The 19166-nt window shown below is 43.2% G+C and overlaps 1 protein-coding gene across 1 annotated transcript; it reads left to right on the top strand.

Moving 5' to 3' along the window:
* The first annotated feature begins 14111 nt into the window (after positions 1-14111).
* csf3a (colony stimulating factor 3 (granulocyte) a) lies at positions 14112-16683 on the top strand. Its single transcript, XM_076995001.1, has 5 exons — positions 14112-14218; positions 14581-14741; positions 14855-14950; positions 15217-15360; positions 15665-16683. Exons 1-5 carry the CDS (start codon positions 14203-14205, stop codon positions 15890-15892), a joined length of 645 nt encoding a protein of 214 aa, XP_076851116.1. The 5' UTR covers positions 14112-14202; the 3' UTR covers positions 15893-16683.
* The last annotated feature ends 2483 nt before the right edge of the window (positions 16684-19166 follow it).

Genomic DNA, 19166 nt, shown 5'->3' with positions numbered 1-19166 from the left:
TTTTTGTACTCAAGGTAACACAAACACACACATAAACACACTGGTGCACGCACACACATCCACACACCCACATGCACCCACACACACACACATATTTATGCACTGGTCTAGAACTGTGAGAAAAGCTGTGAACATTGTGCTAGGGAGCTGTTAACTCAGCACAAACAGACCTAGCAAGTATGGGCATGTGACCAGAACTGCTGAGAGAGAACATTTGAGTGATACTGGGCAGGAGACCTGAAATAAATGTGCTTATGTTACAGAACACAGTCCCTCTACCACGTGCTTAGTCCAGCAGCAAATATTAATAATAAAATCATACATTAGTTATATAATCATATATTAATTAGTTAATAAGAGTCACTAGCCCTGGGCAGTAACAGGGGGCATGGCTGTAGCAGGAGGTGGGAAGTAACGAGGTGGGGTTGTAGCAGGAGGTGGGCAGTAATAGGACGAGACTGTAGCAAGAGGTGGGCAGTAACAGGCGGCGGGGCTGTAGCATTAGGTGGGCAGTAACAGGGGGCGGGGTTGTAGCTGGAGGTGGGCAGTAACCGGGCAGGGCTGTAACAGGAGGTGGGCAGTAACAGGGCTTTCCTGTAGCAGGAGATGCGCAGTAACGGGGCGGAGCTGTAACAGGAGGTGGGCAGTAACGGGGCGGGGCTGTAACAGGAGGTGGGCAGTAACAGGGCTTTCCTGTAGCAGGAGATGCGCAGTAACGGGGTGGAGCTGTAACAGGAGGTGGGCAGTAACGGGGCGGGGCTGTGGCAGGAAGTGGGCAGTAACAGGGCTTGCCTGTAGCAGGAGGTGGGCAGTAACAGGGCGGAACTGTAGCAGGAGGTGGGCAGTAATGGGAGTGGCTGTAGCAGGAGGTGGGCAGTAACAGGGCTTGCCTGTAGCAGGAGATGGGCAGTAACAGGGCGGGGCTGTAGCAGGAGGTGGGCAGCAACGGGGCGAGGCTGTAGCAGGAGGTGGGCAGTAACAGGGCTTGCCTGTAGCAGGAGATGGGCAGTAACAGGGCGGGGCTGTAACAGGAGGTGGGCAGTAATGGGAGTGGCTGTAGCAGGAGGTGGGCAATAACGGGGCAGGGCTGTAGCAGGAGGTGGGCAGTAACTGGGCGTGACTGTAGCAAGAGGTGGTCAGTAACAGGGCAGGACTGTAACAGGAGGTGGGCAATAACGGAGGGGGGGGGGGGGGCTATAGCTGGAGTGGGGCAGTAGCAGGTTGTGGGACTGTAACAGGTGTTGGGACAGTAGGAGGGGCTGTTGTAACTTAAAAAATGTGCCATATTTGTCAACTGTGATTTTTCACCTCAATTGAAATTTGTCCTCTGCATTTACCCATCTGTGCAGAGGACACACACACTAGTGATCACTAGGGGGCTGTGGTGCACACATGCCCAGAGCGGTGGGCAGCCCTAGCTCAGCACCCGGGGAGAAGTTGGGGTTAGGTGCCTTGCTCAAGGGCACCTCAGTCATGGCCTCAGGCCTGGGAATTGAACTCACGACCCGCCGGTCACAAGACCAGTTCCCTAACACAGGACCATGACTTGATGTAGAATGTGTGGAATGGACATGGCAACACCAATGCCCAATCAGGAAATACTGAGCGTGGAAAGACTTTTATTTTACAAATAGACCACACCCACTGCAGTCTAACAACCTCCAGTATCTGTCAGTACTGTTCCAAAATCATGCTGCAATTACTAAAACTCATTCCTCACTCTTGTACGATTCACCGTATTTCGCCACGCCCACTTTCAAGTGTGTGTTTCTTCCGCCTTTGTGTTAGAACTTCCGGTCAGCTATTTTTGCATTAGTGTACACTACTACATTTTAATGATTTTTTTCATAAAATAGGCATTCTTGTCTATTTACTTCTTTACTTAATTACTTAAAATTACAAAATGAATGCAAGGAAAAGATGTGGCCACTGATAAAATAGTTACTTATCTGATAGCCTCACAAGCACCCAACGCGTTTGCTTCATCGGAGCTTCATAACCGAGCCATTTCTCGGGATAAGGATGATCTGGTGTTGGTTTCCCCTCCACAAAATGATAAGAGCAGACGTATGGACGTTTGGGTGGATGTTTTAAATTTAGCGCCTTCAGCCTTAGACGCAGGTCCTCTTCTTTGGAAGGCGGTGGATATAAGTTATAAGGTGCCCCGCAACACTCAGATCTTTTCGAGCTGTGTTTGTAACACTGTTGGTCAAGCACTGCTACATCTTTTTGTTTGTTTACAAGCCCAGCGAGCCGCTAATACTTTTAAAACCGGCGTAGTGGAAAACTGGAGACTAGCGGTATGAAGTATCTGTGATATTGTGATTGTGATTTGAGTCTCGTTGGTGAGACGCGGTTCTTCTGTCACACGTTTGGAATAAACCACATACGAGGTTCAGCAAAGGCACCACACACGACTGAGGGAGGTTTAAAAACTACTGACACTGTCTGTTATTTTCTTCCTAAAAGTGAGCGCAGGTCAGTGGCGTTGTAACGAGTGTTGATAACGGAGTTTATCCACTTTTTACCTACAAAACAACAGTTGTGTACATAACAGAGCTCGTAGTGTGCTCCAAACGTGACAAAGTCCTGAAGCATATCACGACTTATGTTTATATCGAAGTTTGTGCTTGTTTTTTTACTTAATTTGTGTCCATTTTACATCCCCCCCTCTTGTGGCTCTTGGTCTCTGACGGGTTGGCCACCTCTGCTCTAACTGAACATATTATGCTAGTCATTTTGTGTTTTTGTCGTTTTGCTTGTAATCGGTATCAGCGTATCCGTAGCACCAGAAGTTCCAACACAAAGTCAACCAAGATGGCCCTGCCCAGCGTTGTCATGGAAAATAGCGTGAATACCCTTCAGCATACAGTGAGTCCACGTTTAACGACGGGTCTGGTTAACCACTGACCGGAGTTACGACCGACTTTTTTTTATTTTGTGCAGTGCGCGGAGGAGCAGTGGCAGCACAGTGGAGTGTTGTGTATGATAAGGCTGGGCGATATGGAGCAAAAATAATATCTCGATATTTTTTAGCTGAATGGCGATATACGATATATATCTCGATATTTTTTCTTCCCAAAAGGTAATAACAAAGAGGCAGTAATAAGTCAAATCTACGTCCCAAATGAGTTGCGCGAAGAAGAGAGGCAGGACAGGGCAGAAGTTGTTAAAAGAGAAACTCAAGTAAATTCACTATTCACAGTGTTGTGCGTGAACGAGTTCAAAAGAACGCGTTGATTGAACACGCTCATTTTTTCGTGAACGTTGAACTGAACGAAACACATTTTTTAATAACTTGAATGTCAATTAGTTCACATTATGTGTCATGAATGGTAAACATCACTGTAAATGAACGTTGGAATTTGTTTCCGTTGAAAACTGAGTGACATCTGTTTTCTCTTTTGAAACGCAACGAGAGAAAGTTCCTCCCTCCTGTATTCTCGCTGGTGCAGCTTAAATCATGCATCACCAAACAGAAATAGTTTTGACGTTGTGTGTGCAATGCATTGTGGGCAACGTAGTGTCCGCATGAGAATAGTTAACATACTGGCTAGTTAATAACATACTGGCTTCCGCACGACGTTACCCGTGATGAATTGCAGCAGAGCGGGGTAGGCATAGCACGTATAAGAACGTATAGTGATTTCTAGCTTGTACTTGTCATGTCTGGCTCCGCCCCCTTCTAGTCTCGTCGTTTTTATGTTTTCCTTGTTTTTGTTACGCCCCTCTGTTTCAGCTGTTCCGGTGTTAGCTCGTCTTACTGTGTTCACACCTTGATGTTTCTAAATTTCTTTTGTTTTAGTGTTTAGAGTTTTTTTTTTCTTGGCCCCCTAGTCCCTCTTTGTTTTCTTGACGTTTCTGTACATGGTTTTCTCCTACCTCTACGAGTGGTGTGTATGTACTTGTTATTCTTCAATAAATAAAAAATAAATAAATAAATAAATAAACACCGAAAGCGACGAGAGCGACACGGCGACCGGAAGTCATTCATTTTCAATGAGAGTGAGCGACACCCAGCGACGCGGCGCGACGCGAAGTGAGCGATTCGAGCGACGCGAACAAGTTGAGCTTGGCTCAACTTTATGCAAATGAGCAGTGACGCGCGGCGGCAACTACCAATCAGAAAGTATGTTTGCACCCTCCCCCGAAACCGCACCTCTGATTTGGTTCCTACTGATTATTTGTTCCGATTGCAAAATGGAGGAGAGATTAATAGTGGCTGTCTCTGGATGTCCCGCACTTTACGATGTTTATTTTTGGAGGGATTACTGTTCATTTGTTAAAAAACATCTGCAATAAATTAGCGTATACCCTATTATTGGTTATGATTTTTTATATTCCTGTTTGATCTTCGGGTCTGGGGTAAGAAGTAAAAAAAATACATAAACATTTTAGGTTTATATACTATATGTGTTTTATACACACACTATGTTTTATACACGCACTCCTTTATAATCGTGTGTCCTGTAATCAATAGATTAAAATAAATACTGCGTCCTGCTTTAAAAACGTGATTTGCATATCTGTCACGTGCTGCATGCAGGCGTGATGTTGGACACGCCCCCACGCGACGCGATGCTGGCGACTCGGCGACGGAGAGCGATTTTATCGCTTTCGGTGTGAACGCAGTTAGTTTTACAAGCGTGTGTGTGTGTGTATTGCCTATGTCCAGACTATACCTTGAGGGATCATTGTCGTTTCTTTAGCTTCTAGTTGGTGTGTATATGTCCAGACTATACCTTGAGGGATCATTGTCGGTTCTTTATCTCCTAGTTGGCGTGTATATGTCCAGACTATACCTTCAGGGATCATTGTCGTTTCTTTAGCTCCTAGTTGGTGTGTATATGTCCAGACTATACCTTCAGGGATCATTGTCGTTAGCTCCTAGTTGGTGTGTATATGTCCAGACTATACCTTCAGGGATCATTGTCGTTTCTTTATCTCCTAGTTGGCGCGTATGTCTAGACTATACCTTCGGGGATCATTGTCGTTTCTTTATTTCCTAGTTGGTGTGTATATATAGCCTATGTCCAGACTATTCCTTCGGGGGTCATTGTCGTTTCTTTATTTCCTAGTTTGGTGTGCACGGTATTCACGCCTTATCTGTGATTCGTGGTTTTGATTAGCTTCGTGTTTGTGTATGGTTAAAGTCTCTGTTCCATTTTCAGGTTCGTAGTGTTTTAGGTTTTCAGTTCATGTTTGGTCTCCGTGTTCTCTAACGTGATATCGTGCCGGGCAATACATGTATGTTCTGTTAGACTTCATGTTCATGTATGGCCGTTACTTGCTTCCCGTGTGTTTGTCAGTGTATGTAATAATTAGTTGTACTCTTGTTTGGTCTAGTTTTGTGCCCTTGTCATTTCCGCTGCCTTTTAGTGTATTAAGCGTTATTTCTCTATTCATCATGCCACGTCATTCGCGGTCCACTCGCGTGTCGTCTGCAAATGTAAGATGTGAAATAAAATCTAATGAGATTGTACTATCTACTTCGCAAGTTCGCATTTGTGTCCGCCCCTTGATTGCGCAACAGCCAAATCGTGAAAAAAGTATTTGAATATCTCACGAAAAAAAGTAAAATGAACTGAACTTTGAACTAGTTCATAATTAAAATTGTGAACTTTGAACGTGAACTGTTCATGAAATACTTCCACACTACTGATGTAGCTCCTCGTTTAGGAACTAAATAATTCACAGTGTGAGCACTGCTGCTCTCTCCGCTGTTGGCCATGTTTATTTTGCGCGCTGCACGCACAACCTGCGTCCTTGCGTCATAATGTCGCGATATAGCGAAATCCTATCGAATAAAGAAATGTACCGGTATTTTTGTGAACGATATTATATCGCCCACCCCTAGTGTATGATAAGCTGAGGCAGCGCACCCTCTACCTCAGCCCATCTCGGCAACATGATCGCTCTTTCTCACGCTGTACGCACGCACAAGAACATTTTTCAGTTTTTTTCTATACTGTATTTACGATCAAAGCGTATCTAAATATAGTTTCACGCTTAACGACTAAAACTTCTTTTTTACAACGGACTTCTCTAACCCTGTCGTTAAGCGGGAACTCGCTGTAGTTACAAAATACTTCATGGTAGGGCCTTAATAGCACAAATAGCACTAATTGCTAAATAACCAAGTGCAAGTGTATAAAGAAACAAATAACTGGCAGGACAACCCAGGATTCAGAAAATCTGAGTTTATATCGGACCTCTGTGTTCTAGCATTCAGAAACCCTATCACACCCCTGGCACACAATTGGCTGGCTCTGTCAGTAGGCCCCGTCATGGGAGTCGCTGGCAAAAGGTCTGATGACCTTGGCATGTGCCATCCAATCCGGGTACTGCCAACTCCCCTTGAAACCAGAAACACCCTTCTGAAAGTTTTAGAATAACATTGTGTTGGAAGTGTTTTTATAATGCATAGAGGTGTATTACACAGTGTACCTGTACTGCATTATAACGATGGTCACCAGAGAGGGTTTGCTCTTTTTGATCCTAAAAGCATGTGGGCACCACCGTGGGGTTGCTATGACTTCCAGTACCCTTGACTGACCTTTGATCCCCCAGTTTGAAGCTTGTAGTGATGATTTTACATCCTACTCAGCTCATGGAGTCACCAAAAACAAAGCTTTGCCTGAACAGCGAATTAAACATCACTTAAAGATAATTTGTTCCATAAAATAACTGTCAGGATGACATGGCAGGTCTATTCTCAGCCATATTCAGCATCTTTTAGTGACTTTAGGAGTGGCCGTGTCTGACACAGAGTTCTAACACATTACAAGTGAGTGGAGTGATATGTTAGCTGCAAGCAACCTGCTCTGCTGCCCAGACCTGAGGATCAGACCTAGTCAGGCCAGAACAGCTGCCTGCCTATGTCTCCACCCTCCCATGTCTCCACCCAATCTGGGTTTCCATACTCCTGGCTCTCCACCTTCCTGGGTCTCCCAGACAGTGAGGCTGTTCTGGTCTGGAGATGGAGGCTCCCTCAGGAAGCCGTCAGTGCAGTCCCATCATCTACACCCATCACATGATCTTTCTATTGCAAGGGGAAACTCAGACAGTGGAGAATAGGAACAATAAAACGAGCTGCTATAGCTATAGCACTCCAAACAGAAGCACTTATATACAGCAGGGTTTGTAAAACGGGGAGGTAAATGCTTGCATATCAGTTCGAGATTACTTAGGAGACAATAAATGTAAAACAATGTGTCATAATTGATTGGGAGAATGAATCATGAAAAGGGTTCAGGCAATATCTGCTTCTGCTTAGGCGCGTGTGCATGAGTCTGCATGTGTGTGCGGAGAAGACCAATGCTGGGAGGACCAATGTGAATGGATAAAGCCTGACATCAGATGTGTTGGAGGGCCTGACACTAGTTTACAGGCACTGCCTACTCTGAGGGGCAGGTGTTTCTCCTCTTCCACGCAGCCCCAAAGCCTGACACAGGTTAGCTTTCATAGAATGTGAAGAGGTAAGTCCCACCCCGAAGATGTTGAACCTGGGTGTGTTCCAGAAAACATCCATTTGAAAATCACACTTTTCTGTCAGTGTACCTCCACAATGCTCGGGCTCATCTCAGGTTCATCCCGGATTCATCTCGGGCTTATAAGAAATCGAGTATGTAAGATTAGCATGACCACTGCTAACCTCTTCAGCTAAAGTTATGCCAGAAAAATTACAGGAGTGTGCATGACTTCTTTGATAGATAAAAAATCCCATGAGATTATCAAGTGAAAGCTTTCCTATAAGCGCACGTTAAAGTAAACGGGTTAATTTCTACACAAGCTGCTCCCACAATAACTTTTGACCCTCTCTGCCTGGTTTCTTTTTTATACCTTCTCATCATCTTCATTTCACCTGCTAGTTTATTTTAAGGACTTTGGATCCAGTCTTTTCCACCTCTCCTTGCTCTGCTCCTTCATTCTCACTGGGGCTTGTATCTTCTCGGTTTGTTTGGCTCTGCCTAAAGCGGTTAACAGATTAACCATATTTCTTTATGGATTATAAAAATCTTGTAATTGCACTTGCACTTCCGACTCTGACTATGAAAATGCTCGACAGGCGTGCGCTGCCTCAGTAAACACATACAAAACGGCCCTCCACTGCCTCGTCACAATATTAAACCATTTAGGGCGGTGGTGAGCATGCTGAAATGATAACAGTTCAGTTACACGCACATCCTCGGGTATTCTGCAGGGTGCAGCATTCAATATGTGGCTCTGGGGGAAGGGGTATTTCAGACAGCGAGGGGCAAATGAAGGATGGGCCTTCAGAGGGCAGATTGCAGGAATGACAAGTAGCTTTTATAAGCATGATTACCATCGGGGGGGTTGGCAGAGCGTGGGCAAAGCAACGGAGGAGCTTGCACAGCCAAAACAGGGTTTGGGGCTTAGCAACTGGAGGTGGGTTTTAGCTATAAGGGACAGGGGTTAGAAATAGGGGTGGTGCTTAGTCACAGGTGGTGTGGGAGTTAGAGAGCCTTAATAGGGCACCCCACACCTGTGCGGCCCAGTGGCCCATTGGCTGGCCGTGTCCCATGTGCCATGACAGCCCTCAGCAAACAGAGCCCCACGTGATAACACACTACTGAATATAGATGATAAACCTTCCCTCACTGATATATCACTCTCTATTGCACTCACACACACACACACACATACACACACACACACTGTGATGTATGGAGAATAACATACACTGCTCAAAAAAATAAAGGGAACACTAAAATAACACATCCTAGATCTCAATAAATGAAATATTCCAATTGAAAATCTTTATTTATTACATAAGAACAAAAAATTATCAATCCAAATCAAAATTATTATCCCATGGAGGTCTGGATTTGGAATCATACTCAAAATCAAAGTGGAAAATCAAATGACTGGCTTTCAACTTCAGTGGAAATTCTTCAAGACATGTAGTGTGTGTGGCCTTCCCATGCCTGTATGACCTCCCTCCCTGGGCATACTCCTGATGAGGTGGCAGATGTTTTCCTGAGGAATCTCCTCCCAGACCTGGATTAAAGCGTCAGTCAACTCCTGGACAGTCTGTAGTACAACATGATGTTGGTGGATGGAACAAGACATGATGTCCCAGATGTTCTCGATTGGATTCAGGTCTGGGGAACAGGCAGACCAGTACATAGCATCAATGCCTTCATCATGCAGGAACTGCTGACACACTTTAGCCACATGAGGCCTAGCATTGTCGTGCATCAGAAGGAACCCAGGGCCCACTGCACCAGCATATGGTCTGACAACGGGGCTGAGGTTCTCAACCCGGTACCTAATGGCAATCAGAGTACCTCTGGCTAGCACATGGAGGTCTCCAAAGAAATGCTTCACCATCACTGACCTACAGCCGTCTGTCAACCTGCTCTCATCTGTGAGCAAATCTGCCAATCTTGGAGTTGTCTGGCAAATGCCAATTGCCCTGCACGGTGTTGGGCTCTAAGCACAAACCCCACTTGTGGTCGTTGGGCCCTCATACCACCCTCATGGAGTCTGTTTCTGACAGTTTGAGTAGAAACATGGATATTAGTGGCCTGCTGGAGGTCATTTTGCAGGGCTTTTGCACATGGCACTTTGGCTCTTGCTTGCACTGATGTGCCATCCTGTATGAGCTGCGTTACATGAGCAACTTCTGTGGGTTGTAGACACCACCTCATGCTACCTCTATGGTGAGAGAACTCACAAAATGCAAAAGTCACCAAAACATCAGCCAGAAAGGATGAGCACAGAGAAAATGTCGTTTATAGGGAGTGTCTTGCATATTACCCTTGTTTATAGACACACATACACACCCAAGCACAAACACACACACACATACATGCACATTAACGCACACACATGCATGTGCACAGCACACACAGAGAAAACAGAGAAATACAGGAAGTAAACCAAAGTAAAATGTTTGTCTTGAACACAGACAACTCTTCACTATATGCTCTGTACATGGGACAACTGGACAAATCTGTGAAAAGGTACCATCCAAATCAGTGTGCTTTCAGATTATTAAATATGTACAGCTTTGAATTGAAAGGAAAAAGAAAAACAATTGCATACATTTTCCATATTTATATTTTGAACAAAATTCTACCAATTAAAATTATAATAACTAAAATAAATAGAATTATTTAAATAATTACAATAATTTGAATAACTCTAATAATGGTAATAATAACCAATAACCATAACTCCTGCTCTCTCTCTCTCTCTCTCTCTCTCTCTCTCTCTCTCTCTCTCTCTCTCTCTCTCTCTCTCTCTCTCTCTCTCTCTCTCTCTCTCTCTCTCTCTCTCTCTCTCTCTCTCTCTCTCTGTGATACACACGCAATCAGAATCAAACACACAGGTATTCCATGTACATCTTGTAGTTGTGGCCAAGGGACATTAGTGTCTATTTCAGTCAGCTCAGTGGAAAAGTAAACTAAGAGCTCCTGTATTTCAGTGTGTGTGTGTGTGTGTGTGTGTGTGTGTGTGTGTGTGTGTGTGTGTGTGTGTGTGGTAGGGGGATGGTATAACAGGTAATGTTATACCACAGTGCCAAATACACACCTGTTGCAGTTTCGTTTACATTGTCGACAAGCTCACCTTGCAACTATGTGAGTATGTGTGTGTGTATGACAGTGAGTGGCTATTAGGATGCTTTCATAAAAACATCATGTCTCTTTCTCTGTCTCACACACTCCTTTCTCTCACACACACATGCTCTGTCGTCCCAGTCTATTTATCTCCCAGTGCTTAGATCTCTGACGTTCATCTCAATTTAAATGACCAACAGTGACCCCTGCTGACTGCTATCAGCAATTATCCTCTTCACAACTCACTCCATGCTGAAGCAATCACGGCCTTCATAGGGCAAAGAAGGTCGTCAGATTTGTGCCCATGTTTTCATCGTGAGCCAATTGATTTTGAAGATGGAGCAAAGATCAAGGAGAGGTTCAGATGTGACGTGCTTCAAAGACAGCGAGAAGCCCTCTCTGCAGCTTTGCTCAGTAAAGCAGGGAAAGGTCATGCTGATAACCGCCACCCAGTGGGGGAGGAGCCTGTGCTGGGTCATCTGAGCATGGCAGAACGATACACACCTGCAACACAGAGTCTTCCAAATATGACACAACATCAATGCTCGTTGCCATAGAAACCATTGTTTCCCTTTCAGCTTCCTTTAAAGAAAGATTCGGTACTTCATAAAAGTCTATATCACTCACAGACACAGAAGTATCATCATGGAACCTTTACTAGACCTGGATTCGATGCTCTTTGGTGATGGACAGACAGCTGTGTGGTTGCGAAGGCTGTGTGGATGTGAGGCTCTGTGGCTGAGAGTAAGTGTGGCTGTGAGGCTGTGAGGTTGTGTGGCTGTGTGGCTGTGAGGCTGTGAGGTTGTGTGGCTGTGTGGCTCTGAGGCTGTGAGGTTGTGTGGCTGTGAGGCTGTGAGGTTGTGTGGCTGTGTGGCTGTGAGGCTGTGAGGTTGTGTGGCTGTGAGGCTGTGAGGTTGTGTGGCTGTGTGGCTCTGAGGCTGTGAGGTTGTGTGGCTGTGAGGCTGTGAGGTTGTGTGGCTGTGTGGCTGTGTGGCTCTGAGGCTGTGAGACTGTGTGGCTGAGAGTAAGTGAGGTTGTGTGCCGTCTCTTGTGTCCGCCACTGAAGTCATGCTGACCAAAACCCTCAAGGCCCGTGCATATGTGCCGGGTCTGGAGGTACTGACTCAAAAAAAAACATTCAGTCACCAATTTTGCTTTATATATCCCCAGAAAACAATAACAAATGTGGTAACCTCATGCAACAACGAATGCTTCCTCTAATAGGCAAAACATGAAAAATAGCTCAATGAACCAGTTGACACTATTGATTGGAAAGGCAATTACAATTAAAGGTCTTGGCCAAATAAATTATTGTCCTGGTCTTATCCAAATTAGTACAAAACAGCATAGCATCATAGTGAGCTGACTTGATGTCATCTTTATCTTCATAATGACACTGCAATAAATTATACACCACCCACGCCCACACACCTACGCCCACTCCAACAGATCGGCTGAGCGTGGAAAACAAAGCTGCCCTCCTCTGTTCCTTAGTAGTCTCATTCTTTCACACATATCTTCTCAAAAATTCCACCACCCTCTTTCCCGCTGAAGTACTCTGCACAACGTATTGCAATACAAGATCATATTGCAATACAGGGTGACATGAAAGAGTAGTTTCATAATTACACACTCTTCTTGAGAAACAGCTTGTGTAATGAAAGCTGAAATAGGCATGGCGTCATCTAGTGAGCCACTTTTAATCCCTTTATGTGGAGAATATTATAATAAATAACGTCAGGCCATCAGGCACCCAGAATCCTAAAGGACGTTTTAACGTTATAAGTACCACTAGGGGGCAGCAACGTAACTACAGGAGTTTCCCTCTCTAAGAAATAAACCATCCTTAAGAGTTAAAAATTAAAAAACAAACCAACGGTGGAAACAAATTTAATTATCAGAAACACTCAAAAAACCGTTTTTTTATTCATTTCCTAAATTTATTTAAAAAATAATATTAGTGTACCAAGCAACAATATCCCACAGAGTTTCAGTGAAAACCTGTTCTATTAATTTTTAATATTAGTATTATTATAATAAAATTATTACATATTTGTATTTTTGTTGTGATTATCACTACAGCAACATTTCTAGTGCTGGTCTTATAGTTTTAGCACAACAGTCAACAGTCTTTTTTGGACATGTGGCCAAGAATAATGGAACTAGACTGTGCATGAAAGAGAAGAAGAACACACAGAAGAACAATGTTCATGTCAACTTCTGGGCTCCTTTCAGCAGATTCTACAAATCTGCAAAAATTTGGATAGTGCATGATGAAGGAAAAAAGGTTTTCTTCCACTCGTCCACAGAGTCTCCTTAAATGTCACGCCGTTACCTGTGAAGGTATTATCTGACAAAGAAGAACAAATGTGAGAAAAGTGAGGAAAGAATGAATGTGTTCATTTGTGGTACCATTAGGTTTCCAAGGTTTCATTTTGAGTGCAAACATGGCACAGAAAAATTTCTTCAGATGAAAGTGTTATCTCCTCGAGAGTACGTAATTGTGCAACTGTGTAGCATCTACAGTAGATAACATAATGGAAAAACATAAAAGCAGAAGAAGATGATTAAAATTAGAAATATACCGAAAATAAAGAAATGAAATAAAAAAAGATTTCCACAGAACAAATGCATCATTCAATAAAAAAATTCCAATAAAATAAAAAAACCTCTGAAATTCCATAATATAGTAATAATAATAATAATAATACATTAATATACTATTAATAGAGCTAACTCACATTCACACTGCGGGGCAGGATAATGTCCTCACGAGCCCTGGGCCTCAGGATCTGCACCTTTCCAGGTTTTATACAGAATTCTAAATAAAAGCTTGAGAAAATACTTAATCTTTACTTTTTTTGGGAGTGTGTCTGAGTCTCTGGAAGGCTGTTCAATAGACGAGGTCTCTTGAAAACTGTTCCATAACCTGAACCCAGGTCCCACACAAGAGGGACAGCACCAGACTATTCCCACCACAATATCAATAGATGCACGCTGCTGCTCATTAGCTTCTCAGGCATATTGGCTACATAGTGAAGAACATGCCTGTTGCAAATGCAGCCATTATGCAAGCAGGACGTGGCGCACCTGTATCTCGGGTCAGCTCTGTGAACACAAGCATCCCATTAAGATGTTGCTCCTGAGGTGCTGCTAGACTGGTTCAGGGTGGTATCATGTGGTTGCCAAGACAACTAAGTGTAATAGGTAAAGGGAAGCAGTAATCTCTCTCATGAAGTGAAATCATGTTTAAGATGAGAAACCAATCAAATCATAAGGGAAAAGTCACATGATTTTTAAAATTCTGAATAAGGTACAAGTTTAAACTAAACAGTACTTTAGGGAGGTTTCATAATTCAACATTCTCTTTCTTATTAATCTTAAATGTGATGCAAACCCTGTGTATAATCATTTGATTTGATTGATTTGAATAAATAAAAATTTCACAAGAAAGAAAAGGAAAAAGCTAAAGGAAACGATGACATCAGGGAATTTCCTCCACTCTTCAGAGGATACTTAAACCAACTCACATCTTTAGGTAGTCATTGCCCTGGCTGCTCATAAAAACTAGAAATTTATTTTGTGAAAACCTCTGAAACTTGAAAGTCAACCAATTATGTACATCTACCTTGGTGAGTACCTGTCTCATGTTTATTCCATATACAAGCTGACAAGTTCACAATTAGAAGAGGACATACATTTAATAAGAGGTTATATTTCTCAAATGGTTAAATTCAGGGAGATTATTTATTTCTATTTTATTTCTTTCTATTTTCCCAGGCACCTAACTGTATGTGTTAGGCAGTTGTAAAAACTCACATTTAAACACTTATTAATGTCTCCCGTCTCCTCCAATCTCCGCACAGTCAGCGGTGGTACTGCCCCTCGTGGCTATTTTTCGGTCGCTCGGTTCGGCTGGCGTGGGCACGGCTCCGCAGGTCACGTTGCAGGCTGAATAACCAATAGCCATTGACTCTTCCTTGACAATCCACAGGTTCCACGTGCCTCGCTCTGTGCATTTTGGTCGCAAGCGTTGGAAGCGCACCGATTATGCAGGATTCTGAGTTCCAGGATACCGTAGAAAATGGGCACAGTTTAATTACCAAGATACTGGATGATATTCCCGCAGTGCACAAGTCGTGGATATATGCTGAGGTAAGACGTTTTTAGATCGTTTTTAGATCGGTACGTCCAAAACGCCGTTGGAATTTCGCTGTTGGTTAGACATTTTTAAAACGTGTTTTTTAACACATCTGGCTCTTTTTCAGAGTATGTCATTGGACGAAATCGACAAATTCCAGTACTTAAGGGAGCAACTTAATATCCCAGACGTTCCTGGTCTTATACCCATCTCGGATGACTTGGTATGTATACATTTTATTTTAATTCTGTTTTATATTACAAAAAGAGGGTTCAGTGAAACCAAAGGCTAAACATGTCCTCTGTGTAAAGTTTATATATCATACTCATACATCTTAGCAGTTAATATGAACTTTTTCCGCACATAAACACACCTTGTGAAAATGGATGACACAGCTAATGTTATTTCATGGCAGATGTTAAATCAGGTGTTTAAGAGTGCAGTCACTTGAGTATCCTTTAGTTTAACCATCCCTACATCTCTCTCCAGGATGCTTGCTTGATTCAGATTAGTGAGGTTCTCAGACTGCACAGAGCCCTGCTGAAGGTCATCAGTAATAAAATGACCAGCACATCGACAAGCGCAGATGACCTCCGGTATGACATTCGAGATCTTCTGTCAGTGGTCCACAAGGTAGGAAACCTTTTCCAAACTTAGGAGTTTCTTATCTAGGGCTAGATTCTTCCTCAAGCACTAATAATATAGAGTAATTCTAATTCATAATGGGTAACCTCTTTCTATTGGGCTGTCTAGTCTCAGAAATCATGGCCTCTTCAACAGAACATTGAACATAGTTCAGCAAAGTTTTGTATTAATTTAGATGGCCTTGAAAATGACCAGGACCTCCAGCTTGGTCTGTTGGTGTGATTTGGAGCCTTGCTGGACGTGGTGTTCTCTGTGGAGTGAATCTTAATGACCTCGTTTTCCCCTTCCGTAGATGTGGACTCTGACTAAGCGGCCAGCGGGGAGCGTCTGGCCAGCCCAGGCGGTGTCGGACGGGAAGCTGGAGGCAGAACTGGGCCCCCGGCTCAGCACCGACTACAAGGTGCAGGTGGCAGCTCACCTGGTGCTAGTCCAGCTGCGTCAGTTTGGCCAGGAGGTCCAGCGCAGCCTTCACAGTCTGTTGGATCCTGGGAGTCTGGGAGTGCAGACGCTGACCTTATAGACCCCCACCACACAGTGTCTGCGTGAAGCGTCTGCGTGAATCCGCTTATGATTGCTTTTTCTAACCCGAGCAGATAAACACAGTCTAACACAGGAAATGACAACGCTGAACATCAGTACTGTGATTAGTTTGTTTACAGCCTTCCTGTTTACGAGGCTAGCTTATATTTGCATGTCTTTGGCAGGCAAGGAATACGTACTGTAGTTACAAGTACTTGACTTATCACTATTGAATTTGTCAGTATTTATTCATATTTATTTTGAACATGACCTATTTAACTATTTATAATTATTTATTTTGAACACATGACCTATTTCCTATTTATAAATGTTTGTTATGAACCCATGACCTATTTCCCTAGGAGGAAAGAGCACACAGACACTTGCTCTTCTGTGTGAAGCGGGACTGGCACTGGATGGTTTTGATGAGGGTTTTTATCAATGTATTTTCTCTACTGTGGCAACTGTCTGCATGTCAAACCTTACCCCATACACTTGATCAGTTATATCACTGTATTGCAAGTTTGTTCCTTTGCAGGAATGTTTTATCATAATGCCAAGTCTTATTCTTTATGTATTTATTTACATTGAGTATGATGTAATGTTATAAACATACTAGTATGTCTCATGACATTCTCTGTTAAGCAACACTAGCTACTTCTGGAAGTATGAAGTGAGGCTTGTGTGGTAAATTATGTAAGGTCGTTTGGCCCTTCTGTGAACACTTGAGTGTCATACCCTCGATTTTCCGGTGTTTGCTTTTTGTAATTTGTAAGATTGTTTTTATTAAAAAGCCAGCTAAGGCAAATATATTTTGCATATTCTCTTTTCCTTATAATGAGGACACTGAAGTAATAATTACAATTAACTATTAAATGGACAGATAATTATAATGTAGAATTTTTTATTACACATTTTAATGGTGATAGTCCACGGATTCATGATAGTCCACAGATCCTTCTTCTAGCAAATGCAAACTGCACAAATTCTTCCCTGAGTAATGATGAGAAAACCCATTTCTACAGAATCACCTCGTCTGTACTGTACCTATGGTCATCTGTACTGACCTTGTGGTCATTTGTACTGACCTTGTGGTCGTCTGTACTGAACCTGTGGTCTTCTGTACAGCCTCTATTGTCGTCTGACAAACTGAACAAACAATTGAGTATACAAGTTGCAGCTATGGTTAGTGTGAAAATATCAACAACACATAAACAACATCACATTAATCCAGAGGGGGTGCAAAGGGAGAGGTGTGTTACAGAGGGGATGTAAAGGGAGATGAGTGTTACTGTGGGGGTGTAAAGGGAGATGAGCTTTACAGAGGGGGTGTAAAGGGAGATGAGTGTTACTGTGGGGGTTTAAAGGAACAGAGGGGGGTGTAAAGGGAGATGAGCTTTACAGAGGGGGTGTAAAGGGAGATGAGTGTTACAGAGGGGATGTAAAGGGAGATGAGTATTACAGAGGGGATGTAAAGGGAGATGAGTGTTACTGTGGGGGTGTAAAGGAACAGGGGGGGTGTAAAGGGAGATGAGCTTTACAGAGGGGGTGTAAAGGGACATCGCGGGTGTAAAGGGAGATGAGTGTTACAGAGGGGTGTAAAGGGAGATGAGCTTTACAGAGGGGATATAAAGGGAGATGAGTGTTACAGACAGGGTGTAAAGGGAGATGAGCTTTACAGAGGGGGTGTAAAGGGAGATGAGTGTTACATTGTTACGGTGGGAGTGTAAAGGGAGATGAGTGTAACAGTGTTACAGGGGGTGTAAAGGGATATAAGTGTTACAGTGTTACTGTGGGGGAAAGGCAGATAAGTGTTACAGGGGGTGTAAAGAGAGATAAGTGTTAGTGCTACGGAGGGGCAAAGGCAGATGAGTGTAACACTCACGTCCCTTTACCCCCCTTGTAACTGTGTATTGGGGGGGGGGGGGGGGGGGGGGGTGTTGTCATCTCCTTACATCCCTTCTCAAATCAAGCCCTAAATATCGTTCTAGCTTTCAAAATAAACATGCCGACCCATTATGTTTCACTGCCCTGCAAAGAAAACATAGAGGTGACATACACTTGTATTCTGTTTCTCTCTCTCTCCGTTTTCTGAATCCTTGCATACACTCAGTCACTCTTTCATACAGCATGTATTGGTCTCTCTTAGTCCCTCTTGTGAGCTCTCTCACTCCACATGTCACTAGTTCCACTGCCACCTGCTTTCTCGTCCTTCTCTTAGACATCTTACAAACGCAAACTCTGAGACCTTCTCTCATTTTATCAGCAATGCTAAAAGCTTTTAACCCTCACTGGCCATTTTCCAGCACCTTCAATGCCGTCTTGCATAACAGCTATACATATAAAATAAATATAATAACATAATATATAATAACATAATAGTCAGACTGTCATCACTATTCCTGAGTATTTGGTTTACTGTTTCTTTCCCGTAAGTTTCACGTCCCTGTAGGCTGATAGATGGCGTGAAAGGTATCTGAAATTCCACCCTTAAGCAACTGTAAAATTCCATTTTCCACATCTCAAACATCCTCTGAAACACGCAAAAATATAGGACATGCCTACTCCTGTTGAAAATCACTGATAGTTTTATCAGTTTTATTCTGAACCACCATGTTGCCTCATGTGGAAACAGTGGGTATGTATGAATTAGCTTACTTTACTACAGTGTAGTAGGTAGTATACAGTATAGTATCCAGTATGCAGCAAATACCATTCTACAGGGTCACATGAATGTATGAAGGTTCTGCAGATTTGTGAAAGATCTTCTGCCACTGTTACATGTTGGGATGCAGTACACCATGAAGACAGTTCTGGTTGCATACTGGAATATATAACCAGCGTAGTATATTATCCAGATATCTGTCACATAGTGGAAAAATCTATTTATATAATACTAGTTTGCGGCCCTGTCAGTTCACTAGTAGTATGTATTAGACTTCTGTAAACACAGCCACTGTTCTGGGAACTCTGGTTACTATATTTTACAAACATAAGGTGTGAATGGTGGATATAGATTTAGGGGAGAAGTAACGAATATGTCTTACTAAAGATAACCAGTCACTTACCATGTTTTCTGCATGCTCTCGGTTATAAACGAGGACCCTGCAACTGCTGGAGAATAAAGTCACTCTTTCATACAGCATGTATTGGTCTCTCTTAGTCCCTCTTGTGAGCTCTCTCACTCCACATGTCACTAGTCCCACTGCCACCTGCTGTCTCGTCCTTCTCTTAGACATCTTACAAACGCAAACTCTGAGACCTTCTCTCATTGG

The sequence above is a fragment of the Brachyhypopomus gauderio genome, unplaced genomic scaffold (assembly GCF_052324685.1).
Source record: "Brachyhypopomus gauderio isolate BG-103 unplaced genomic scaffold, BGAUD_0.2 sc173, whole genome shotgun sequence".
NCBI classification, from domain to species: Eukaryota; Metazoa; Chordata; class Actinopteri; order Gymnotiformes; family Hypopomidae; genus Brachyhypopomus; species Brachyhypopomus gauderio.
The sequence above is the reverse complement of the archived record's forward strand: the minus strand, read 5'-3'. Positions and strand labels throughout refer to the sequence as shown.

What these genes read in the sequence shown, in the direction of transcription:
- csf3a (XM_076995001.1), top strand. An exon ending in TACCCATCTCGGATGACTTG is followed by an intron (nt 14,951 to 15,216) that starts GTATGTATACAT and finishes ATCTCTCTCCAG; the next exon opens with GATGCTTGCTTGATTCAGAT. An exon ending in TTCTGTCAGTGGTCCACAAG is followed by an intron (nt 15,361 to 15,664) that starts GTAGGAAACCTT and finishes CCCCTTCCGTAG; the next exon opens with ATGTGGACTCTGACTAAGCG.